The 27,387-nt window shown below is 34.1% G+C and overlaps 2 protein-coding genes across 2 annotated transcripts in view; one reads left to right on the top strand and one right to left on the bottom strand.

Moving 5' to 3' along the window:
- Positions 1-27,387, bottom strand: part of LOC148949329 (retinoblastoma-binding protein 5 homolog) — a 327,298-nt gene that overhangs the window by 90,396 nt on the left and 209,515 nt on the right. The window lies entirely within an intron of this gene.
- On the top strand, positions 451-25,409 carry LOC148949332 (uncharacterized). The gene is made up of 3 exons (XM_089092924.1): positions 451-653; positions 20,364-20,540; positions 23,683-25,409. The coding sequence occupies exon 3, from the start codon at positions 23,698-23,700 to the stop codon at positions 24,025-24,027; it is 330 nt and encodes a 109-aa protein (XP_088949050.1). The 5' UTR covers positions 451-653; positions 20,364-20,540; positions 23,683-23,697; the 3' UTR covers positions 24,028-25,409.

Below are 27,387 nucleotides of genomic sequence, written 5' to 3'. Positions count from 1 at the left end.
TTCCCTCCTATGATTAATTTTTTTATTATTATTTGACCCCCCGGGCGAAGCCTGAGGGGGGGGGGGTACCCCTACCAAGATAATTTCTTGCTTGCTCATTCCGTTTCTTTTGTTTTTTCAATGTTTTTTAATAATTTTTTAATTGGTGTCAATTTTGGGCCCAGTGTTCCCCCCCCCCAAGATTTTGCTCTACATCCGCTCCCATTGCTATTCTGGACTTGCCATATGTGCTAATAACTAATTATTGTTGTGTTTAAAAAATTAATGATATACTTGTCATAAAACAAATAAAAAATCCAGTTTTTGGAGTTTCCCGTAATTCCCAGAGTTCTTCTCTGACTAGTTTCAGAGATCTATTCGTACTTTGAAAACATAAAACTTACTATAATACTAGACTTGGTTCTTTTTTTTCTCTTCTGTTTTTAAGAAAAAGAATGAAGGAAACATGAATATGTTATCTTGAATTACAGGTGAATTGGATTTCGTGTTTTCTGATAACCCGTCTCGTGACCCGCATAATATAAACGAGATTGAGAATAAGAAATCAATACAAAAACTGGCAAAGAGAAGCTGTGAATATGACAAACATATGGCAAAATATGACGACATGGACTTGCACGAGGTGGTTGCTGAACTTGATGAGCTTGAAACAAGTAAGTAGATTTACACTTTATTGGTAGTGCTGAAACTGTATTGAATAAATAGAAAGCGGGGGAGGGAGAGAAGGACGGCATGGTACCCGCATTAGCGTATCTTGGGGGTGATAATAGTAAATAAAAAATATTGGACAATGAGAGCAGAAGGATATGCGATTATGCTGTTCCCGGAAAAACAACAATAGCTACAGTAGCAACCAAAGTGGCTATTTTAACAAGAAAAGAGTAATTCTGTTTACTCTTTTGTAGCTATAATGGCAACAACAGTAGCTGCAATGCCAATAAAAATAATTACATAACAACAAAAGAGTAATTCTGTTTACTCTTTTGTAGCTACAATAGCAGCAGAAGTAGCTACATTAACAAAGGAAGAGTAACTCTGCTCATTCTTTTGTGGCTACAGTAGCAACAGAAGTAGCTGCAATAGCAATAAAAGTAACTAAATCATAGGCAGCGCAATAGCGCCGCCTAGGTAAAGAATGATGTTGGCGCAATGTATTATTTTTTTTTTTGGTTTGTTTTGGTCAGGGCACTTCGTATCGAAGGAGTTGTCGTAGAAACTTCGAAAAGGGCTCATTCGATTAAAAATTGGAATGGCTAGTAGCCTTTTTAATAGACGAAAGCGATTGGAAGGAAATTAACACTCCTTCCAAGCCCGCCTCTACCCCAGACACTTCCAATCAAAATTTTGAGATAGCCATTTTGTTCAACGTAGTTGATATCCATAGTTAATGCCCTTGGAGCCTATAAGGTTTATATAGAAAGCTATGTCGTAGAGACTTCAAAAAGGGCTCATTCGATTGGAAATTCAAAGGGCTAGTGCCCTTTTTCATAGTCGAAAGGGACTGGAGAGCAACTAACCCCCCTCGTTCGCCCACCTTTTCCCCAAACACATCCAATCAAAATTTTGAGATAGGCATTTTGTTCAACGTAGTTAAAAGTTCTGGAAATTAGGTCTTTGAGGATGACCCCCTCCCCCATAGCCCTCAGGGCAAGGTTTGTAAATTATGCCCTGGGGGTATATACGGTATTATAGAAAGCGTTGTCGTAGAAACTTCAAAAAGTGCTCATTCGATTGGAAATTGAAATGGCTGGTGCCCTTTTTAATAGTCGAAAGTGATTGGAAGGCAACTACCACATCCCCCCAACACCCCTTCCACGCCCACCATTCCCCAAACACATCCAATCAAAATTTTGAGATAGCTATTTTGTTCAATGCTGTTGAAAGTTCTGGTAACTATATCTTTGAGCAGGACACTCCCCCGACAGTCTTCAGGACAAGGGTTATAAGTTATACCCTGGGGGCATATGAGGTTTTTATAGAAGGTTTTATCGTTGAAACTTGAAAAAGGGCTCATTCGAGTGGAAATTCAATGGGCTAGTGCCCTTTTTATTAGTTGACAGTACTTGGAGGGCACCTAGATAGCCATTTTGTTCAACGTAGTTGAATGTTTTGGACCTTTGGTCTTTAAGGATGATACCCCCCCCCCCTCCACACACACACCCCCCCCGTCCGCTGGTCCCGGGTTTTAAGTTATGCCCTGGGGGCATATAAGGTTCTTATTGAAAGCGTTTTCGTAGAAACTTCGAAAAGGGCTAATTCAATTGGAAATTGAAATGGCTAGTGCCCTTTTTATTAGTTGAAAATGATTGGAGGGCAACTAACCCGCTCTCACGCCCCCTCTTTCCCCAAACACATCCAATCAAAATTCTAAGATATCCGTTCTATTGAACATAGTTGAAAATTCTGGAAATTAGGCCATTGAGGATGGCACTCCCCCTATAACCCTCGGGGCCGATGTTGTAAGTTATGCCCTGGGGGTATAACGCCCCTGAGGGCAACTAACGCTCTTTCACCTACCTTTTCCTCAAACACATCCAATCAAAATTTTGAGATAGGCATTTTGTTCAACGTAGTTGAGAGCTCTGGAAATTAGGTCCTTGAGGATGAAAACCCCTCCCCCCACCGCGCTCAGGGCAAGGGTTGTAAGCTATGCCCTGGGGGCATATAAGGGTCTTATCGAAAGCGGTACCTTATAAGCTTCAAAAATAGCTAATTCGATTGGAAATTGAAATGGCTAGTTCCCTGTTTAATAGTTGAAAAAGATTGGAGGGAAACTTACCCCCTCGCAAGTCCCCCATTTCCCCAAACAAATCCAGTCAAATATTTTGATATATCCATTCTGTTGAACGTAGATGAAAATTCTGGAAATTAGGTAATTTGAGGATGATAACCCCCTTAGAGCCCTCAGGGCAAGGGTGGTAAGTTATGCCCTGGGGGCATATAAGGTTTTTTAGTGAAAGTGATGTTATAGAAACTTCAAAGAGGGCTCATTCGATTAAAAATTGAAAGGGCGAGTGCTCTTTTCAATAGTCGAAAGTGATTGAAGGGCAGCTAACCACCCTCTGACACCCTCCGTTTCCCCAAAATTCTAAGATATCCGTTCTATTGAACATAGTTGAAAATTCTGGAAATTAGGCCATTGAGGATGGCACTCCCCCTAGAACCCTCGGGGCCGATGTTTTAAGTTATGCCCTGGGGGTATAACGCCCCTGAGGTCAACTAACGCTTTTTCACCTACCTTTTCCTCAAACACATCCAATCAAAATTTTGAGATAGGCATTTTGTTCAACGTAGTTGAGAGTTCTGGAAATTAGGTCCTTGAGGATGAAAACCCCTCCCCCCACCGCTCTCAGGGCACGGGTTGTAAGCTATGCCCTGGGGGCATATAAGTGTCTTATCGAAAGCGTTACCGTAGAAGCTTCAAAAAGAGCTAATTCGATTGAAAATTGAAATGGCTAGTTCCCTTTTTAATAGGTGAAAATGATTTGAGGGAAACTAACCCCCCTCGCAAGTCCCCCATTTCCCCAAACAAATCCAGTCAAATAAGTTGATATATCCATTCTGTTGAACGTAGATGAAAATTCTGGAAATTAGGTAATTTGAGGATGATAACCCCCTTAGAGCCCTCAGGGCAAGGGTTGTAAGTTATGCCCTGGGGGCCGAGACGGTTTTTTAGTGAAAGTGATGTTATAGAAACTTCAAAGAGGGCTCATTCGATTAAAAATTGAAAGGGCGAGTGCTCTTTTCAATAGTCGAAAGTGATTGAATGGCAGCTAACCACCCTCTGACACCCTCCGTTTCCCCAAACACTTCCAATCAAAATTTTGAGATATCCATTCTGTTCAACGTAGTTGAAAATTCTGAAAATTCCGTCATTGAGGATAATAACCCCCTTAGAGCCCTCAGGGCAAGGGTTGGAGGTTATCCCCCTCTCACGTCCCCCCGGACAAACAACCACTACCCAACAATAAGTTGAGATATCCATGCTGGTCAACGGAGTTGAAAATTCTGCAAATTCCGTCATTGAGGATAATAACCCCCTTAGAGCCCTCAGGGCTAGGGTTGTAAGTTATGCCCATGGGGCATATAAGGTTATTATAGAAAGTTTTGTCGTAGAAACTTCAAAAAAGGCTCATTTGCTTGGAAATTGAATGGTGTAGTTCCCTTTTTAATAGTCGAAAATGACTGGAGAGCAACTAACCCCCCTCTCACTCCCACCGTTTTCCCAAACACATTCGATCAAATTTTAGAGATAGCCATTGTGTTCGTCGTAGTTGAAAGTCCTGGAAATTATGTATTTGAGGATGACGAACCCCCCAGAGCTCCCAGGGCAAAGGTTGTAAGTTATCCCCTGGGGGATATAAGGTTTTTGTAGATAGCTTTGTCGTAGAAACTTCAAAAGGGGCTCATTCAATTGAAAATTGAGAGGGTTAGTGCACTTTTTAATTGTTGAAAGTGATTGGAGGGTAACTGAACCCCCCTCTCACGCCCAATATTCCCCCAAACACATTCAATCAAAATTTTCAGATAGCCAATTTATTCAACGTAGTTGAAAAATCTGGAAATTTGGTCTTTGAGGATGACACTCCCCCTAGAGCCCCTGGGGCCATGGTTGTAAGTCCTGGGGGTATATAATGTATTTATTGAAAGCTTTGTCGTAGAAATTTGAAAAAGGGATCATTCAATTGGAAATTAAAAGGGCTAGTGCCCTTTTTAATTGCCGAAAGCTATTGGAGGGCAATTAACGCCGTTCTTTCACCCACCTTTTCCCCAAACACATCCAATCAATATTTTGAGATAGGCATTTTTTTCAACGTAGTTAAAAGTTCTGGAAATTAGGTCTTTGAGGATGGCAGCCCCTCTCCCCACAACCCTAAGGACAAGGGTTGTAAGTTATGCCCTGGGGGCATATAAGGTTTTTATTGAAAGTGATGTTCTAGAAACTTCAAAAAGGGCTCATTCGCTGTTTTCAATAGTCGAATGTGATTGAAGGGCAGCTAACCACCCTCTGATGCCCCCATGTCCCCAAACACTTCCAATCAAAATTTTGAGATATCCATTCTGTTCAACGTAGTTGAAAATTCTTGAAATTACGTTATTGAGGATGATAACCCCCTGAGAGCCCTCAAGGCAAGGGTTGTAAGTTATGCCCTGGGGGTATATAAGGTTTCTTTAGAAAGTTTTGTCATAGAAACTTCAAAAAAGGCGCATTTGATTGGAAATTAAATGGTCTAGTGCCCTTTTTAATAGTCGAAAGTGAATGGAGAGCAACTAACCCCCCTCTCTGGCCCACCGTTTTCCCAAACACATTCGATCAAAGTTTAGAGATAGCCATTGTGTTCAATGTAGTTGAAAGTCCTGGAAATTATGTATTTGAGTATGACAAACCACCCAGAGCCAACCGGGTTAAGGTTGTCATTTATGCCCTGGGGGCATATACGGTTTGTATAGATAGCGTTGTCGTAGAAACTTCAAAAGGGGCTCATTCAATTGAAAATTTAGAGGGTTAGTGCACTTTTTAATAGTTGAAAGTGATTGGAGCGTAACTAACCCCCCTCTCCCGCCCACCATTTCCCCAAACACATTCAATCATCATTTTCAGAGAGCCATTTTGTTCAACGTAGCTGAAAGTCTTGGAAATTAGGTCTTCGAGGATGACACTCCCCCCAGAGCCCTCAGGGCTAAGGTTGTAAGTTATGCCTTGGGGGTATAAAATGTTTTTATTGACAGCTTTGTCGTAGAAACTTGAAAAAGGGATCAGTCGATTGAAAATTCAAAAGGCTTGTGCACTTTTAAACAGTCAAAAGTGATAGGTGGGCAGCTAACACCCCTTCCAAGCCCACAATTTCCCCAAACACATCCAATAAAAATTTTGAGATAGCCATTTTGTTCAACGCAATTGAAAGTTCAAGAAATTATGTCTTTGACCAGGACACTCCCCCCCCCCCCACAGTCTTCAGGACAAGGGTTAAAAGTTCGGCCCTGGGGGCCTATAGGTTTTTATTCAAAGCTTTGTCGTAGAAACATGAAAAAAGGCGCACTCGATTGGAAATTCAAAGGGTTAGTAACTTTTTTCAGTGTCGAAGGTGATTGGCAACTAACCTGCTACTAACCTGCAACCAACTTGGCAACTAACCTGGTGGAGGGCAACTAACCTGCCTCTCGCGTCCACCTTTTCCCCACACACATCCAATTGAAATTTTTAAATAGCCATTTTGTTCAAAGTCTTTTAAAGTTTTGGAAATTAGGTCTTTGAGGATGACAACCCCCCCCCCCCCCCACACACACACAGCCCTCAGGGCAAGGGTTTTAAGTTATGCCCTGGGGGTATAAAATGTTTTTATTGACAGCTTTGTCGTAGAAACTTGAAAAAGGGATTAGTCGATTGGAAATTCAAAGGGCTTGTGAGTAGAACCCTATCATGAGCTCCCATCACTACAGAATTTATGCATGTTTTTATGGTTTTTGTCACTGAGGATGAAAAAACAGGATTTTTCTGCACTTTGATGTATTTTCATGGTTTTGATGAAATTGATTTACATAATCGAGGGGAATTATTGATTCACGAAAGGGGAGAGAATTTCTGAGAACTTGATTTACATAATCGCTAGGGGAATTATTGATTTACGAAAAGGGGAATAAAGAAACAACTATGGCTTCTTTGATCTTATGTCTGAGGGATAAACGCTCTTTAGGTCAGAGGGAAAAATTAATATTCTATTTTTAAATAAGGCTTCGTTGATCTTTAGTGTCAGGAATTAGAAATGACATCACTTGTTATCTTGGAATTATGCGGGAGTCTAAAGAGATAGAAATTCTATTTTTGAATACGGCTTCACTGATCTTTAAGTCGGAGAGATAAATTGGTATTCTAACGAAACCTTAATAGTGTAGCTAGGAACATTTATGAGATGAAGAGATTAACGCGGGAAAGGATTTCCTAGGAATTTCAAATGCGAAAGCGCAGTGATGCCAAAACAAAAGGAACACGTAGAAATTACGTTTAGAAATTATTTGGGCGAAATTGTTTTGAGACATTTTAGGGAATTATTTAAGCGAAACCGTTTGAGGCATTTTAGAAGATGATTTGGGGTGAAACTCTGTGGCTGTTATAATACACAAGTTCTATTCGAACAGTGTTGTGAGGTTCCTTACCACAGCCCCAAAGGGCCCTCCTACCCCAACCCCTAAGGGCCCTCTTACCCCAACCCCCAAGGCCCCCCAACCCCAATGCTCCCCCCGGGCCCCGAGGCCCCCGGGCCCCAAAGGCCCCCGAGCCTCCAAAGACCACCGGGCCCGCAAAGGACCCCAAGGAGTTTAGTAATAGTTAAGAGTTTAGTTTTTAGCTTAGAGTCTTAGCTTAGAGTTTTTGTTAGAGTTCTAGTTTAGTTTAGTAATAGTTAAGAGTTTAGTTTTTAGCTTAGAGTCTTAGTTAGAGTTGAAGTTTACTTTAGTTTTAGTTAAGAGTTTTAGCTTAGTCTTAGCTTAGAGTTTTTGTTAGAGTTCTAGTTTAGTTTAGTAATAGTTAAGAGTTTAGTTTTTAGCTTAGAGTCTTAGCTTAGAGTTTTTGTTGAAGTTATATTTTAGTTTAATTTTAGTTAATAGTTTATAGTTGAAATTTAGTTTAGTAATATTTAATATTTTATATTTTTATATTATAGTCTTAAATTTGATTTTTAGTTAAATTTATAGTTTTATTTAAGTTTTAGTTAATAGTTTATAATTTTAGCCTAGAGTCTTAGATTATAGTCTTATATTAGAATTTTTGTTAGAGTTGAAGTTTACTTTAGTTTTAGTTTAGAGTTTTAGCTTAGAGTCTTAGCTTAGAGTTTTTGTTAGAGTTCTAGTTTAGTTTGGTAATAGTTAAGAGTTTAGTTTATAACTTAGAGTCTTAGCTTAGAGTTTTTGTTAGAGTTCTAGTTTAGTTTAGATATAGTTAGGAGTTTAGTTTTTAGCTTATAGTCTTATATTAGAGTTTTAGTTATAGTTGAAGTTTACTTTAGTTTTAGTTAAGATTTTAGATTTTTAGATTAGATTTATTTTTAGAGTTATATTTTAGTTTAGAAATAGTTAATAGTTTTAGTTTTTAGATTAGAGTTTTTGTTGAAGTTATAGTTTATTTTATTTTTATTTAAGAGTTTATAGTTTTAGATTAGAGTTTTAGTTAGTGTTTAATTTTTGTTTATTAATATTTAATAGTTTTAGATTATAGTCTTAAATTATAGTTTTAGTTAAAGTTGCAGTTTTAGTTAAGTTTTAGTTAAGAGTTTAGAGTTTTAGCTTAGAGTCTTAGCATAGAGTTTTTGTTAAAGTTCTAGTTTAGTTTAGTTTTAGTTGAGAGTTTTGAGTTTTACCTTAGAGTCTTAGCTTAGAGTTTTTGTTAAAGTTCTAGTTTAGATTAGTTTTAGTTAAGAGTTTTGAGTTTTACTTTAGAGTCTTAGCTTAGAGTTTTTGTTAGAGTTCTAGTTTACTTTAGTTTTAGTTAAGAGTTTAGTTTTTTTACATTATAGTATTAGCTTAGAGTTTTAGTTAGTGTTGTAGTTTAGTTTAGTTATATTTAAGTGTTTAGAGTTTTAAATTAGAGTATTAGCTTAGAGTTTTAGTTATAGTTGAAGTTTAGTTTAGTTATATTTAAGAGTTTAGAGTTTTGAGATTATAGTATTATATTATAGTTTATTTTAGAGTTATAGTTTATTTTTATTTAATAGTTTATAGTTTTGACTTAGAGTATTAGATGTAAGTTTTAGTTCGAGCTGAATTTTATTTAATTTTATTTTTAAGTTATAGTTTTATATTAGATTTATATTTTATTGTATTTTTATTTGATTTTATAGTGTTATCTTAGAACCTTATCTTAGAGTTTTAGTTAGAGTTGAATTTTAGTTATTTTTATATTTCATGGTTTATAGTTTTAGAGTATAGTATAATTAAGATTTATATTTTAGTTTAGTTTTGGTTATGAGTTTTAGCCTATAGTCTTAGCTTAGATTTTAGTTAGATTTGAAGCTTAGTTATATTTAAGAGTTTAGAGCCTTAGTTTAAAGTCTTAGCTTAGAGTTTTAGTTAGAGTTGATGTTTAGTTTAGTTATAGTTATGAGTTTAGAGTTTTTATGTTAGGCTATATTAATTTATGTTAGGTTAATTTAGGTTGGGTTAGGTTATCCTACGTAAGCACGCGGACGAAAGCTAATCAAACCTAACATAATCTATCCAAACCAAACCCAATTCACCGGAAAATCCCCCCCGGTCGACTTTGTACCATTTTTAATTTAGGTTTGGTTGGATTATCATGAGCGCTCATTATAAGAATAAACTAAACTAAATTAAAAATTATTAAATGTTTCTATTTATTTATTAATATTTATTTATACTCAACCTAACCTAACCTATGGTTTTGGAGGTTAGATGAACCTAACTTAAACGTAGTGAAAGCTAACTTTGAAAGAAAACTTGTTAAAAACCTGTTACTTCTAAGAGAAATTTGAAAGTGTTAAATAAAAGTTTATTAGTATTAAGAAAAGAGTTGTTACTTCTATGAGAAAATTTTTTACTGTTAAGGAAAACTTGCTATTTATGACAGAAAAAATTGTTATCATCAACGAAAAAATTGTTAATTCCAAGAAAAATTTGGTTTGTTTGACTTAAAACTTGTTATTTCTAACAGATAACTTGTCATCATAATGAAAATTGCTACTTCTAAGAAAAAAAATCGTATCTTTGACAGAAAACTTGCAAGCTCAAGCAGAAAACGTGTTATCACTGATGAAAAAATGTAACTTCCAAGAGAAATTGGGTGTGTTAAGTAAAGGTTTGTTAGTATTAAGGAAAAAGTTGTTTCTTCGAAGAGCAGATTTGTTATCTTTGAAGAATAACTTGGTGTTGTTAGAAGAAATTCGCTACTTCTAAGAAAAATTTGTTATCTTTGCTGGACAACTTGCTAGTTCTAGCAGAAACTGTTATCAGTGACGAAAAATTGTTACTTTTAAGAAAGAATTGGTATCTTTGACAGAAAACTTCATACTTCTGACAGAAAACTTGTTATCAAAATCAATAAATTGTTATCACTGACGAAAAATTTGGTATCTTTCACATAAACTTGTTAGTTATAACAGAAATTTTTTTATCACTTATAGAATATTATTACTTTTAAGAGACATTTTATAGTTGTAACTAAAACTCTGTTAGTGTTAAGGAGTAATTATTACTGTGATGAGAAAACTTGTTAGTAGTACAGAAAACTTGCTATTATTGACTAACAACTTTTTATCATCAACGAAAAAATTATGCTTCTAAGAACAAATTTGATATTTTTAAGTAGAAGTTTGTTAGTATTGAAGAAAAAGTTGTTAATTCGATGAGACAATTTGTTAGTGTTACTAAAACTCTGTTAGTGTTAAGGGAAAAATTGTTACTTCTGACAGAAAACTTGCTCTAATAAACGAAAAAATTGTTACTTCTAAGAAAAATCTCTAAGCTAAGACTCTAAGGTAAAACTCTAAACTATTAACTATAACTAAACTAAACTTCAATCCTAACTAAAACTATAAGATAATTCTATAAGTTAAAACTATAAACTATTAACTAAAACTAAACTAAACTATACCTATAACTAAAACTCTAAGCTAAGACTCAAATATAAAACTCTAAACTCTTAACTAAAACTAAACTAAACTAGAACTCTAACTAAAACTAAGCTAAGACTCTAAGGTAAAAGTCAAAACTCTTAACTAAAACTAAACTAAAGTAGAAATCTAACTCTAACTAAACTAAAGTAGAACTCTAACTAAAACTCTAAGCTAAAACTCTAAACTCTTAACTATAACTAAACTAAACTTCAACTCTAACTAAAACTTTAGGCTAAAACTGTAAGGTAAAACTCTAAACTCTTAACTAAAACTAAACTAAACTTCAACACTATAAAAAACTATAATATATTACTCTAAGATAAAAAATCTAAGCTCTTAACTCTAACTAAACTTCATCTCTAACTAAAACTCTAATCTAAGACTCTAAAATAAAACTCTAAACTCATAAATATAAATAAAATTCAAATCTAACTAAAATATAAGCTAAAACTAAAGTATAAAAATCTAAGATAAAAATCTTAAATATAACTAAACTAAACTTCAACTCTAACTAAAAATTTAAGATAATACTATAATTTAAAACTCTAATCTAAAAATAAACTAAACTAGAACTCTAACAAAAACTATAATCTAAGGCTCTACGCTATGACTCTAAGCTAAAAACTCTTAACTCATAAATAAACTAGAATTAAACTATATCTAAAACTCTAAAATAAGACTCTAAACTCTTAACTATAACTAAACTTAAACTCTAACTAACCTCTAAGCTAATACTCTTGTCTAAAACTCTTAACCAAACATAAACTAAACTATAAATCTAAAAAAAACTTTAAGCTAAAACTCTAAGATAAAACTAAATTCTTAACTTTATCTATAACTAAACTTCAACTCTAAGCTAAGACTCTAAGCTAAAACTCTAAACTCAACTAAAACTAAACTAAATTAAACTAGAACTCTAATCTAAAAATATAAAGTAAAACTAAACTGAACTAAACTTCAACTCTAACTAAACTTCAAGCTAAGACTCTAAGGCAAAACTCTAAACTCTTAACTAAAACTAAACTAAACTAGATCTCTAACAGAAACTCTAAGCTAAGACTCTAAGCTAAAAACTCTAAACTCTTAAATATAAATAAACTAAACTTCAAATATAACTAAATCTATAAGATAAGACTCTAAGCTAAAACTATAAACTCATAACTAAAACTAAAATTAACTAGAACTATAAAAAACTCTAATATAAAAATATAAACTATTAATAAACTAAAATTCAACTCTAACTAAAACACTAATTTAAGACTCTAAGCTAAAACTCTAAACTCTTAACTAAAACTAAACTAAACTAGAACTTCGACAACAACTCAAATATAAGACTCCAAGCTATAAACTCTTAACTAAAACTAAACTAGAACTAAAACAAAAACTCTAAGCTAAAACTCTAAACTCTTAACTTAAACTAAAGTAAACTAGAACTACAACAAAAACTCTAAGCTAAGACTCTAGGCTAAAACTCTAAACTCTTAAGTAAAACTTAACTAGAACTTCAACAAAAACTCTTAGTTAAGACTCTAGGCTAAAACTCTAAACTCTTAACTAAAACTTAACTAAACTACAACTTTAACTAAAACTCTATGCTATGATTCTAAGCTAAAACTTCAAATTCTTAACTATAACTAAACTAAACTTCAACTCTAACTAAAACTCTAAGCTAAGACTCAAAGCTAAAACTCCAAACTCTTAACTATAGCTAAACTAAACTTAAACTATAAATAAACACTAAGCTAAAACTCTAGGATTAAACTCTCAAATCCTAAATGTAAATAAACTAAACTTCAACTCTAACTAAAACTCTAAGCTGTGACTCTAGGCTAAAACTCTAAAGTCTTAACTATAACTAAACTAAACTTCAACTCTAAGTAAAACTTTAAGCTAAGACTCTAGGCTAAAACTCTAAGCTATGATTCTAAGCTATAACTCTAAATACTTAACTATAACTAAACTAAACTTCAACTCTAATTAAAACTCTAAGCTAAGACTCAAAGCTAAAACTTCAAATTCTTAACTATACCTAAACTAAACTTCAACTCTAACTAAAACTCTAAGCTAAGACTTTAAGGTGAAACTCTAAATTCTTGACTAAAACTAAACTAGACTAGAACTCTAACAAAAACTCTATGTTAAGACTCTAAGCTAAAATTCTAAACTCTCAACTATTACTAAACTAAACTAGAACTCTAACTAAAACTCTAAGGTAAAATCTCTAAACTCTTAACTAAAACTAAACTAAACTGGAACTTCAACAAAAACTCTAAGCTAAAGCTCTAAACTCTTAACTATAACTAAACTAAACTTTAACTCTAACTAAAACTCTAAGCTAGGAGTCTAGGCTAAAACTGTAAACTCTCAACTAAAACTAAACTAAACTAGAACTCTAACTAAAAGTCTAATCTAGGACTCTAAGGTAAAACTCGAAACTCTTAACTAAAACTAAACTTGAGCTCTAACAAAAACTCTAAGCTATGACTCTAAGCTAAACTCTAAATTCTTAACTATAAGTAAACTAAACTTCAACTCTAACTAAAACTCTAAGCTAAGATTCTAAGGTAAAACTCTATACTCTTAACTAAAAATAAATTAAAATTCAACTCTAACTAAAACTCTTATCTAAGACTCTAATGTAAAACTATAAACTCTTAACTATAACTAAACTAAACTTCAACCCTAACTAAAACTCTAAACTAAGACTCTAATGTAAAAACTCTTAAACTCTTAACTAAAACTAAACTAAACTAGAACTTCAACAAAAACTCTAAGCTAAAAACTAAGCTCTATACTATTACTAAACTAAACTAGAACTCTAACACAAACTCTAAGGTAAGACTCTAAGCTAAAACTCTAAACTCTTAACTAAAGCTAAAGTAAACTTCAACTCTAACTAAAACTTTAAGCTAAGACTCTAAGATAAAAACTAAACTCTTAACTATTACTAAACTAAACTAGAACTCTAACAATAACTCTAATATAAGACTCTAAGATAAAAACTAAACTCTTAACTATTACTAAACTAAACTAGAACTCGAACAAAAACTCTAAGCTAAGACTCTTAGCTAAAACTCTAAACTCTTAACTAAAACTAAAGTAAACTTCAACTATAAAAAAAATTATAAGCTAAGACTATAAGCTAAGAATATAGTATAAAACTCGTAAACTCTTAACTAAAACTATAACTTTAACTAAAACTATAAGTTAATACTATAAGATAAAAATATTAAATATTAATAAAATAAACTTCAAATATAAATAAAACTCTAAGATAAAAATATAAACTATTTACTAAAACAAAACTAAAATATAACTAAAAAAAAAACTAAACTACACTAGAACTTCAAAAAAAACTATAATCTAAGACTCTAATATAAAAACTAAACTATTAAATATTACTAAACTAAAATATAACTATAACAAAAACTCTAAGCTAAAACTATAAACTCTTAACTAAAACTAAAGTAAACTTCAACTCTAACTAAAACTCTAAGGTAAAACTCTAAACTCTTAACTAAAACTAAAGTAAACTAGAATTCTAACAAAAACTCTAAGCTAAGACTCTAGGCTAAAACTCTACGCCAATGGGTTAAAGAAAAAACCAGAAAAATGTTGGATAATTTCTAAATCTAAAAAATTCAGTCCGAAAAAACTTAAAAAAATTCAATAAGTGAGGGAGGAAGAGTGGGGCTCGGTGGGGTTTTGGGGGTGCGGGGGTCCTTTGCGGGCCCGGTGGGGTCTTTGGGGGCTCGGGGGCCTTTGGGAGCCAGGGGCCTCAGGGGCCTGGGGGGCATTGGGGTTGGGGTAGGAGGGTCCTTTGGGGCTGTGGTAGGGGACCTCACACCACTGTTCGAATAGAACTTGTGTATTATAACGGCCACAGAGTTTCACCCCAAATCATCTTCTAAAATGCCTCAAACGGTTTCGCTTAAATAATTCCCTAAAATGTCTCAAAACTATTTCGCCCAAATAATCTCTAAACGTAATTTCTACGTGTTCCTTTTGTTTTGGCATCACTGCGCTTTCACATTTGAAATTCCTAGGAAATCCTTTCCCGCGTTAATCTCTTCATCTCATAAATGTTCCTAGCTACACTATTAAGGTTTCGTTAGAATATCAATTTATCTCTCCGACTTAAAGATAAGTGAAGCCGTAATTAAAAATAGAATTTCTATCTCTTTAGACTCCCGCAGAATTCCAAGATAACAAGTGATGTCATTTCTAATTCCTGACACTAAAGATCAACGAAGCCTTATTTAAAAATAGAATATTAATTTTCTCTCTGACCTAAAGAGCGTTTATCCCTCAAACCTAAGATCAAAGAAGCCTTACTTGTTTCTTTATTCCCCTTTTCGTAAATCAATAATTCCCCTAGCGATTGTGTAAAACAAGTTCTCAGAAATTTTCTCCCCTTTCGTGAATCAATAATTCCCCTCGATTATGTAAATCAATTTCATCGAAACCATGAAAATACATCAAAGTGAGAAAAATCCTGTTTTTTCATTCTCAGTGACAAAAACCATAAAAACATGCATAAATTATGTAGTGATGGGAGCTCATGATAGGGTTCTACTCTTGTGCACTTTTAAACAGTCAAAAGTGATAGGTGGGCAGCTCACACCCCTTCCAAGCCCACAATTTCCCCCCACAAATCTCATAAAACTTTTATTTAGCCCTTCTGTTAAACTCAGTTTAAATTTAAATCCATTATTTCTTTGTTCCAGTCACTCCCCCCCCCCGACAGTCGTCAGGACAAGGGTTAAAAATTCTGCCCTGGGGGCCTATAAGGTTTTTATTGAAAGCTGAGTCGTAGAAACATGAAAAAAGGCGCACTCGATTTTAAATTCATTGAGGAAGTGCCTTTTTTCAGTGTCGAACGTGATTGGAGGGTAACTAACCTCCCTTTCGCGTCCACCCTTTCCCCAAACACATCCAATAGAAATGTATAGATAGTCAGTTTGTTCACCGTATATGATAGTTATTGAAATGAGGTATTTGAGGATGACCACCCCTCAACTCCCAACCGCCGTCAGGTCACGGGGGGTAAGTTATGCCCTGGGGGACTGTAAGGTTTTTTATAGAAAGTGATGTTGTAGAAACTTTAAAAAGGGCTCATTCGATTGGAAATTGAAAGGGCTAGTGCCCTTACTACTAGTCGAAAGTGATTGAAGGGCAACTAACCCCCCTCTCACACCCACCATTTCCCCAAACACATCCAATCAAAGTTTCGAGATAGCCATTTTGTTCAACGTATTTGAAAGTTCTAGAAATTATGTATTTGAGGATGACAAACCCCCCAGAGCTCTCAGGGCTAAGGTTGTAAGTTATGCCCTGGGGACATAAAGAGCTCGTTCGATGGGTAATTGAAAGGACTAGTGCTCTTTTTCATAGTCGAAATTGATTGGAGGGCAACAAGCCTCCTCCCACACTCGCAATGTCCTCAAATACATCTAATCAAAATTTTGAGATTGCCATTTTGTTCAACGTAGTTGAAAGGTCCGAAAATTATGTCTTTGAGGTTGACAAGGCAAGGCAAGGGGTTGTCATTTATGCCCTGGCGGCATATAATGTTTTTATAGAAAGCGTTGTCGTAAAAATTTCAAAAAGGGTTCATTCGATTGGAAATTGAAAGGGCTATTGCCCTTTTGTTGTTTGTCTTTAGAAGATGCTCAATCTTTTTCCCTGAAAAAGACTATGTCAATGTAAAACGAACAGAAATTAATAAAAAAAAGTTTTAGTCCCTTTTCGAGATTCAGAGTTATCGGAGTCTCGATCCACCCTCCTCCCCCCCCATACATAGACACACACACACACACACACACCTCGTAAATTTCCAAAATAAAGTATATGATAGAAATTTTTAGTTGGCTATTTGTTGTCGTAGAAACTTCGAAAAGGGCTCATTATATTGGAAGTTGAGAGGGCTAGTGCCCTTTCTAATAGTCAAAAGTGATTGGAGGGCAACTAATCCCCCTCTCATGCCCCTCTCCCCATTTTCCCAAACACATCCAATCAAAATTTTAATCCATTTTGTTGAAAGTAACTGATAGGTCCGGAAATTATGTCTGAGGATGACAACCCTCCACAGCCCTCAGGGCAAGGGTTATAAGTGATGCTCTGGGGGCATACAAAGTATATGTAGAGAGGGTGATCGTATAAAGTTCGATGGGGGCTCTTTTTTTTGGCACTTATAAGTCCTAGTGCTGTTTTTAATATTCAGATTTATACCCTGGTTACTACACCCCCCCCCTACACCTAGTATTTTACTGGAATACCTCTGATGAAATTTTTAGCGTGCAAATTACTGTTGTAGAAAATTCGAAAAGAGCTCGTTCGTTTTGAAATTGAAAGGACTAGTGCTCTTTTTTTTATTAGTAAAAAGTGATTGGAGTGCAACTAACCTCCCTCCCACACTCTTCCTTTCCTCAAACACATCCAATCAAAATTTTGAGATTGCCGTTTTGTTCAACGTAGTTAAAAGGTCTGGTAATTACGTCTTTGAGGTTGACAACCCCCTTACAGCCCTCAGGGAAAGGGGTCGTAAGTTATGCCCTGGCGCATATTAAGGTATATATGGAATATGTAATCATATAAACTTCGGAGGGGATCATTGGATTAATAATAAACAGCTCCAGTGTCCTCTTTAAGATTCAGAGTGATCAGAGGGTGGATACCCCCCCCACGCCTCATATTTTCCCAAAACGCATCTGATAGAAATTTTGAGATGACCCTTTGTTTTATTAGAAACTTCGAAAAGAGCTCACTCGATTGTAAATTGAAAAGAAATTCGACTTTCTATTAGTCAAAAGTTATTGGAGGGCAACTACCCCCCCCCCATGCCCACCATATCTCCAGACCCATCCAATCTTAATTTTTAGTTTTCCATTTTATTCAACGTAATTTAAAGGTCTGGAAATTATATCTTTGAGGCTGACTATCCTCCCCCCCCCAGAGCCCGCCGGGAACGGGTGGGTAGGTGTGACCGGGGAGCAGGTTAGGTGTATGTTGACATGTCGCTTATATAAAATTTTGGGAGGGTCTCATTGGACTCTTAATAAGAAGCTATAGTGCTATTTTTAATATTAAAAGTTATCAGAGGTTGGATCGTCCCCCCCCCTGACACCGTGTATTTCTTCGAAATGCATCTGATAGAAATTCTTAGATGGCGTTTTGTCGTCGAAGAAACTTTGCAAACTGTTCATGGGATTGAATATTGAAAGAGCCATTGCCCGTTTTAATTGGAGAAAGTGATCGGAGGGTCGCTAACCCCCCTCCCACTCCCACCATTTCCCCCAACAAATCTCATACAGTTGTGATATAGCCAGGTTGTACACCGTAGTTGAAAGGACCATATCGTTTTTTTTTGAGTATGATAACCCCCCCCCCCCTGAGTCCTCCGGGCCGGGGGGTGCAGTTAAAACCGGGGGGGGTATATTGGGGCTTTAGAAAGGGTGATCGTATAAACCTCAGAGGGGGACTCATTGGTTTCGTAATCAGATGTTCTAGTGCCATTTTTAAGAGTCAGAGTGATCGGAGGGTGGATATCCCCCCCCACCACACCTCGTATTTTCCCGGAATGCATCTGAGAGAAGTTTTGAGATGGTCATTTGTCGTTGTAGAAACTTGAAAACAGCTCTCTCAATTGCAAACTGAAAAAGTCAGTGTTCTTTTTATTAGTAAAAAGTGATTGGAGGGCAACTACCCCCCCTCTCTCGCCGACCATTTCACCAAACACATCCAATCAAAATTTTGAGATAGGCATCTTGTTCTACGTAATCGAAAGGACCAGACATTATGTCTTCGAGGATGACACCCCCCCCCTCCGCTCCACAACCCTCAGGGCATAAGATGTATATAGAAAGGGTGATCGTATAAATTTCGAAGGGGGCTAGTTGGATTGGTAATCAGACATTCTAGTGCCCTTTTTAAGATTCAGAGTGATCAGAGGGTGGATACCACCCCCCACCCCCCCCTCCGACACCTCGTATTTTCCCTAAATGCATCTGAGAGAAAGTTTGAGATGGCCATTTGTTCTCGTAAAAACTTCTAAAAAGGCTCATTCGATTGGAAATTGAAAGGGCTAGTGCCATTTTTATTTGTCAAAACTGATTGGAGGGCAACAGGCCTCCCCACCCCCCACGCCCCACAGTTACAAAAAAAAAACTTATCAAAGTTTTTATAAGTCCAATTTTTTCATTGTCTTTGGAAGGTATGGAAAGTATTTCTTTGACAGCCCTTGAGTTCTTGAGAAGGTATGGACCTTCTCAAGACCAGAACATAATTGGCCCTTTACTGAAAAAAAAAAGAAATGAATGTGGTGTGTCAGTTTAGATTTCATCTACTGATATATATTGCTTAAAGTTCTGATAACTTTTAATTTATTAAATTTAAAAAAGTTAAAACATTTAAAGGTATTTTGTTTATTTAAAACGTACAATAAATAACCGAGTCAAATTCAAAACGAGCAAAAATTAACATGAGTAGGGCCGACGACCCCCACGCCTTCTCAATACCAGAACATAATTTGCACTTTACTGAAAATAAAATATATATAAAATGCTTTCACTTTGTTTTTACTTGTTTGAAATGTTTACTTCATTTGGGAAGGGGAAGTCCTCCTGTTTTCACTAAAATTACATCTCGAGTGTCTTTTAACTTTTTAATATTATTGTTTAATAACTATCATCTCATTATCGAGTTGGTATACACTTAGAATTTTTTTCAATCTTTGTTATATTTTTTTTATCTATATTATTTTAGCATTTACACATATATAAATAAGTTTTCTTATTATTACAGTGTCGAATATGACATATGTTACTAAACATTAGATTGCGTTAAAATCTTTTTTGTCGTTAAACCTTCGCTAACTCTCTTCTATTGGCTGAATTACTTCTAATAATTTATAACGCTAAGGACTTCCAACAAATCTGATGATTCAGACTTCTCAATCATTAATCTAAGAGCTAGAATTTGGTCGATGCATTGGTAAACTTATTTGGCAAATTATAGGTCTTTGTTGAAAGATCTATTTGTAAAATTGAATAGCCTATTAAAAGTCCCATCCGGTAAAATTTAAAAGCTAAAATTTAAGTGTCCAAAAAGTGGTGTGTTACCCTAAACTAAAGCTTTCGAACTTGAACAAATCTTCTTTATTGCACTTTCTTTTTTCATGATATTAATTAAAAAAACTTTTTTCACAAAATAAATTTTTCAAAGAAAAGTAAAGAACTCCATTAAACAAAAAATGAGCAAAAATAAAATCAAATAATCTACCAAGCGTGAAATTACCACAAATCAGCATCGATAAATAAATGAAACCAAAAACGAATAGAAATTACAATAAATAAAAGAGTCAAACTCAAAACGAGCATAAATTAACATAAAATGGGCTCAAAACCCCTATGCCTTAATAAGGCCAGAATATGTTTTGCACTTTACTAAAAAAAAGTATAAATGTTTTTTTTTATAACTTTAATAAATCAAATAATATTAACATTTTGATTGCTAAATATCAGCATATGTATATTAATCTGACAATGCACATTCATTTGTATTTTTTTCAGTAAAGTGCAAATTATGTTCTGAAGCATAGAAAGTTTCTATGAACTAGAAGAAACTTTCTTTATTGCACTTTCTTTTTTCATGATATTGTGGTTGTGTTTGAAGGCTTTTGACAAGCCTTTTCATTGCATGTTTTGGAAAATGAGTTTTTAAGCCAATCTTTTTTTGTAGAACACCAGAAGCTTACCAAAGAGCTTGAAAAGTCAGAAAATACTCGCCAGATCATGGTGGCCGAAAACAAAAATGTAAATGATTTCTTAAAAGACGAAGATTACTGAACTTGAAAATTTCAAGGTGTTGTATCTGGAATCTAAGGAAAAAATTGATGAGCAAGATTCTGTAGACAAGGTGTGTTTAATCAATTTCTCTGTTCGTTTCCTGTCTATATGTCTTTCTTTATTCATTCCTTTTAGTTCCTAATTTTTGTTTTTCTATTTTATTACTTTATCACTTCTGTTGTGATGAAAAACTCGAAGCAAATTGTCATTTTAGAGAGTCTTGCAGAAACTATTTCCTTTCCTTTTTTCTTTGTTAGTTTTTTTTCATAAATATATTTCTCGCTTCATTGGGTTTAGTTTGTAATCTTCATCTATCTTATTCCTATGTTCCTAGGGTTGTGGCAAAATATTTGATGGAAGCTTTCATTCTAGCTGACCTTTCGGGGACTGTTCACTTTTTTCTGTCAATGTTGTTTTTGTAAAAATGTTCTTTTTGTTTCATTTGGTTTTTGTTATCCTTTCTGTTCTTCTCTATTCTATTTCTTTTCTTTATTTCTATACTTTTTTTTGTAACAAAAACAAGTTTAAAGCAGAGAAGCTTGTGGTGACTGTTCCCAATTTTTTTATATATCAGTTTCTTTAATAAATAAATTTATCTATTAATTCGTGGTCGGTCCCAGTTGTTTTTTATGTATTTTGTTCCTTTTGAGAGTAGAGTTGCGACAAAATATTATAAGGAAGCTCTCATTCTTGCGAACCTTGCGGGGGCTGCTCCCATTTTTTTCTGTCGATTTTATTTTTATAAAAACCCTTGTCAATTCGTTTGTTTTAGTTTTTTGTTTTTTTCTTTCCTTTCCTTTCTAGTATTATCTAGTATTTATGTTAATAATTGTTTTTGGATGTAAAAAATTTGATAAAATAAGCTTGTGATGACTGTTAACAATTTTTTTATATGTCAGTTTATTTAATAAATAAATTTATATAGTAATTCGGTTTAGTTCCCTGTGTTTGTTTATGTATTTTGTTCCTTTTGAGAGAAGAGTTGCGACAAAATATTCAAAGGAAGTTCTCATTCTTGCGAACCTTGCGGGGGCTGATCCCATTTTTTTCTGTCGATTTTATTTTTATAGAAACCTTCTCGATTATGTTCTATTTGTTTTTATTTTTTTCTTTCCTTTATTTTATATTCGTCTATATTCTTTATTTACATACTTTATTTTGGATTAAAAAAATTTAATAAGACAATCTTGTTGTGACTGTTCTCAATTTTTTTTTCTCTGTCATTTTCTTTCATAAATAAATATTTCGATTATTTCGTTTTAATTCCCAGTTTTTGTCTCTTTTTTTTACTCATTTATGAGTGTGACAAATAATATTAGAAGTAAGTTCTCATTCTTGCGAACCTTGCGGGGACTGTTCTCATTTTTTTCTATCAAGTTTCTTTCTATAAGACCCTTCTCTCGGCGTTTCTTTTAGTTTTTAGTTTTCGTCTTTCCTTTCCTTGCTATTCTTCTCTATTCTTTCTTTCCGTACTTCTTTTGTGACCAAAAAAACTAAAGCAGAGAAGCTTGTGGTGGCTGTTTTCTATTTTTTTGTATGTCAGTTTATTTAATAAACACATTTATCTCTTCGTTCATTTTAATTACCAGTTTTTTATATGTATTTTATTTCTTTATGAGTGAGACAAATAATATACTAAGTAAGATCTCATTCTTGAACACATTGAGTGGACTTTTATAATTATTTCTGTAAAGTTTCTTTCTATAATAAACTCATCTTATCTTTTATGTTTTTTTTTTTTTTTGTTAATTCATGTAATTTTTTTTATTACCTTTTGTTTCTTCCCTTAATTTTATTTTTACAAAAAAAAAAATTAAAGGAGATAATATTATTTTGAATGTTACTAATTTTTTTTTTCTGTCATTTTTTTTAATAAATAAATTTTTTTATTAAATAATTTTATACCCAAGTTTTTGTCTCTGTTTTATGCCTTTGTGAATAGAGCTGTGACGAGATTTTTGGTGGAAGCTCTCATTCTTGCGAATCCTGCGGGGATTGTTCCCATTTTTTTTCTTCATCTGTCCTCTCTATTCCTTTATAACTTCTATTTCGAAAAAAAAAAAAAAAAAAAAAACTTGCAAAAACCGTTCCAATTTCTTTTTCTTGCAATTTTTTTACATAAATACATTTCTCTGTTCATTCGTTATAGTTCCTAGTTTGTGTGCATGTATTATACTCCTATATCATTAGGGTTGTGACAAAATATCAAAGAAACCTGTCATTTAAGAGAACCTTAGGGAGACTGCTCCTTTTTATCATTTGTTTTTATATAAGTACGTTTCTCCATTCATTCGTTTTAGCTCCTACTTTGTTTCTATCTATTGCGTTCCTTTAGTCAAAAAAAAGTTCGTTATGCCCACATCGCTCTTTTCTTAGAAAGAGCTATTGTGCTGCTTAAGAGAAAGGAATCAGGCGCACCCATTGCGTTTCTTGTCTCTAAACCTTTCTACATACACGTTTCTACTGTGATAATTAAGCTTTTCAAATAAGTCTACAAAATACATGAGAGCAGTGGTACATTCCCTCAAAATGTTTTTTCTTTGATTCACCAAACTTTGGTAATTGCTCAGAAAATGTTCCAGTCCATCCCAAATACTCCCCGCGAAGAGATCTGGTACAGCTGCCTCCCGAGCCATCCTTTTCATTAGGCTCTCGGTGTCCCTTGCGCAGTGGCATGTGGTCATGCATGATTTTGGTTCAGGTCTCCCATACCTACTTTATTTAGTATTTTTTTTTTTTTTATTTCAGTCCTTTATATTCTTTTTTCAATATACTTTTTTAATTGTTTTTGCTTATTTATCTTAACGAATTATAGTTTTTTACATAATCGTATATGGCATTGTGTTTTTGTTGGTTTTTTCTTCTTCTCCTTCTGTTTGAGTTGAGTGATATTATTTAATGTAATGCTTAGTCTAACACTCTCACTGGCCTAAGAGTCTTTTTGAGGGTCTAAAGCTTAGTAATTTGTCTATGTTATCTTTAAATAAATTGATTGATTGATTCATCTAAACCCCTCTTTTTTAGGGAGACGGTTCTAGATTCTATTCTTTTCTGTTATCAGATTTCTAGATTATTATTTTGAGGCGTTTCACCCGTTAGGCAATCAGAGCCCTGTGCAGGCCTACATTTTCCTCTTCTTCTTTTTCTGAAGCTCCGTTTCTTCCAATAAATCTCCTCTTTTCGATGTCTTTAATTTTCTCCTATTTTTTCAGGAACAAATTTCTACAATGAAGCAAGACCTGCAGGCCAAAGACCAGCTAATAAAAGAGCTGAGAGAAGCCAGAGAAGATCTGGAAAAGAAATTTGAACTCCAATCCCTTGAAATAATTCAATTAAGTGAGGAGCTTCAACACTTTCAAGAAGCCCCAGAAGCTGCCAAAACAATGACTCCGAAGAAACCTTCAGCTTCTTCAACCAATCCCAATGAGTTGGAAAATCTTATTCATCAGATGGGAAAAATCAACATCGAGCCCGCAGATCTCAAGAATCAGCTTTTGTCAATGAGTGAAGAACGGGATTCTCCTCTCAGTAGGTCACAAGAAGGAGAAGACGCGTAGCCACATTGCCATTTTAGATTGTACATAGTCGGTTGTTTAAATTCAAAAGAAGTTATGTAACAACTTCTGTCTAAGTAATATTTACGAGTATAATTTGTCTTGTTAAACAAAGTTTATCCAATCGTTTAGTCGAATCCGCTTTCTTATATAGGTTTCAGGATAGCTAGAAGTAATTATGCTTTTTTTCAAAATGCGTTGTATTGATTTTTAATTCAGAAATTGTTGGAATATTGAGCTTTTGACATTAAGAAGGTGTTTGCCTTATCTTGAATGCCAAGAAAATCTCCATTTTAGGTGTCTATTTGTCAATAACATTTGAAAAATTACAGAAAAGTTTGGAAATGAAACTTTTGCGGTCGAAATTATTTTTGCAATATCTTAGTCGACGGAAAAATCTTTCTATAATGAGCGTTCTCTATTTGCTTATTTTAGGACTATTGTCTCCAGTTCTTCCGAAGTCCAAACTAGAGGGTATGGGGATAAGACCATCCTCCCCCTGAAAAATGTGTACCATGTTTTTTTTTCATTTCTATATATTTATTTCATAAATTGTAGATTATTATTAAATGGCATTTGATTCGTTGGAAGTTATTTGTTTATTATAAATTCATTTTTAATTATAGCCATGCTAATGACCCTACCTTTCTATAGGTCAGTTTCGTTTAAGCCTGTGTGTATTTTTAACGTCAACTTCGTTTATCACTTAGTATTAACTTAATTAAAGCGCGAAAGTAAACATTTTTCTTTCAAAACCAACTGTTTTGTATTACTCCTAGATTTTTTTTTCTTTAAAGTAAACGTTTCAAACTAAAAATTATAAAAAAAAAGAATTGCAAAATGCAAGAGTGAAACCGAAAATGACCCAAAAGTAAGTAGTATAAACCTGATTTAACATTTTTCTGTTTTTTTTTATATTTCACCAAATCTTCATTTTCTCCTTATTTCAGAGGATTGAGACTAAGTTTCATTAGAGGTCTCTCAGCCACCAAATAATCGTGTCGGAAGCTCAGTTTGTCTATTTCTCTATTTTCCCCGGGAGGGGGTGTCTTGGGATGACTCTAAGGAATCGTAGCTCTCAAGCTCCACAGTTCCGTAGTTAAGGAAATGAAAATCAATTAGAGCTAAGGCTTAATAAATTTAAGTGTATGTGGTATGAAATCTATTGATACTTATATAGTCTTTTATGGTTACATCTTCTCCTTTCACTCTCTCTATTTTATAGTATATTTATATGTTTAATTTTTTGTCTCTTGTCAAAGCTTATTAATTGTATATAAAGTATGAAGTTGAAACGCACCAGTAGCATTTGTAAATATGCGTTGAGAGGGGGCCTATTCACATGTGTGTGTGTGTTTTTTTTTTCAATTTTGCTTGTAACTGTATGCTTAATTTTATTAAATTAAGGCATAGTTTTCCTTTTAAATGTTTTGATATATTATTTTTATTAAAATACTGTTTTAATTTTCTACTTAAGGCGAAAATTTATTGTATTTCAATATTTAATATTCAGCTTAATCTGTCGTCCTGTTTTTTTTTATATAGAAAATTTTGTTTAAAATGCGTTTAAAAAATTCAAAGTGGTTTTTTTTTTTTTTTATCAAATATAGGTCATTTCCCCGAATTCCGAGTAATATAATAATTAATACTTGGTGAATGGATAGATCTAAAATTAATGCATCAGTCTAAGTATCTTGTCCTTTCGACGTAAGCTACAGCTGTAGGCTTGTCACAAAAGCGCACATTTCACAGGGAATATTAACTTTAAGCTGCACAAATAACAGACACAATTATGCACTGAGAGACAACATGATTAAGATTCTCGTTCTTTTTTTTAGTTTTGATTGTAAATATCAGTTAAGTTACTTTTTAGAAAAGCGTTAGGAACAAATATTTATTAAGTAAACTGCCGTGAAAATGAATTTTATATTCAAGATCCAACGAGAAATAATTCCTAATGCGAAATATTCAACGAGCTTAACTAATAATTTAACTAATAAGAAATGAATGTGTCGGCTAATTGATTTAAATTCTCATAATACTACTACTAATAATAAATCATCGCTTCATAAAGCCGTCTAGAACTGACACAGCTCAATGCCTTGCAACACCGAGGTCTAAATCACAGATCAAAAAATCGGAAACTTATGAGAGTTAGATCCAGCGTTGCCAACGTGGTACAGGTGCACAGTTTTTGGTACAATCTAGCTGCCTTGGTACAATGCGATGCATTTGAATATTTCATGATACAATCCAACATTTCTGGTACATTTGCTCTGTATTTGCCAAGTCAAGTTTTAATTTTTTCCAAATTTTCGAAACTCCCCAAGTCACCTTTGCGGTATTTAAGGAAAAGAAAAGGGATATTCGTTGGCGTACCACAAAAATAAATCTCCACGAACTTTAAACTAATCATCCCACTAGAAACGGCGCTCAGAGTTGTTTCTGAGAAAGGATGAAGATATTAGTGAAAAAAGTTTGTTTGCCTTTCAGTTTATCCTAGTATTTTTGTCTTATAACTGGAAACTAACGTTGAATGCTATAATTATGGCACAAAATATCTTTTGGGTAAAATTTGGTCAGAAAACCAGTATAATTTATCTCAACAGGTTGGCAACGCTGGCTAGATCTTTGGTGATTTAATATGGGAAGATAAGAATTAAAAACTTTTAAGCGCTACATACAGTGTTGTGTCAATAGAAAAGTAGGAAATTTCAAAGAAAATTGGATAGCTGATATTTTATTTTTATTTTCGTCTGTTTTTTTTTTCGCGTTGTACGTCTTTATTTGCCAAAATAAAATCATTGTTCACCATAATATGTCTGATTTTCTTATTTTCCCTCTCCCTCTCTCTCTCTCTCTCTCTCTCTCTCTCTATCTCTCTCTCTCTCTCCTCGTCTCGTATTATCCTCTCTCTCTCTCTCTCTCCCTCTCTCTCTCTCTCTCTCGCTCTCTCTCTCTCTCTCTCTCTCTCTCTCTCTCTCTCTCTCTCTCGCTCACTCACTCACTCACTCTGTTTTTGAGGTAATGCCAAGCTGAAGTTCACAGTTTCTTGAACGAATATTATCCGCAAAAATCTGCCGTCTGTTACTCGCTCGAAATTGTCAGACATTTTTGTATATTTTAGATACACGTAGCTCAAAGAGTAAGAGGGTTGCGATAGAATCAAAGCAACAGGAAGTATGCTACAACGAAACAAGAAATTCCGGATATTAACCTTTCAACTGAAGTGGACGAGTTTACTCCTAAACATTTATCTTTTATTTCTTCCAAAACGTCGTGTAATATACTCGCCTTTAGCATATTGCATAAAATCATGCGATTTAATGCGTTACTCCAATAACAGACATAAATACACGTTTT

Source organism: Artemia sp. Qi Xiang Cuo, chromosome 8 (genome assembly GCF_049724085.1).
Source record: "Artemia sp. Qi Xiang Cuo chromosome 8, ASM4972408v1, whole genome shotgun sequence".
Classification (NCBI taxonomy): domain Eukaryota; kingdom Metazoa; phylum Arthropoda; class Branchiopoda; order Anostraca; family Artemiidae; genus Artemia; species Artemia sp. Qi Xiang Cuo.
Note: the sequence above shows the minus strand (reverse complement) of the source record. Positions and strands in the feature narration are given on the sequence as shown.

What these genes read in the sequence shown, in the direction of transcription:
- LOC148949332 (XM_089092924.1), top strand. Translation starts at nt 23,698, where the DNA reads ATGAAGCAAGACCTGCAGGCCAAAGACCAGCTAATAAAAGAGCTGAGA.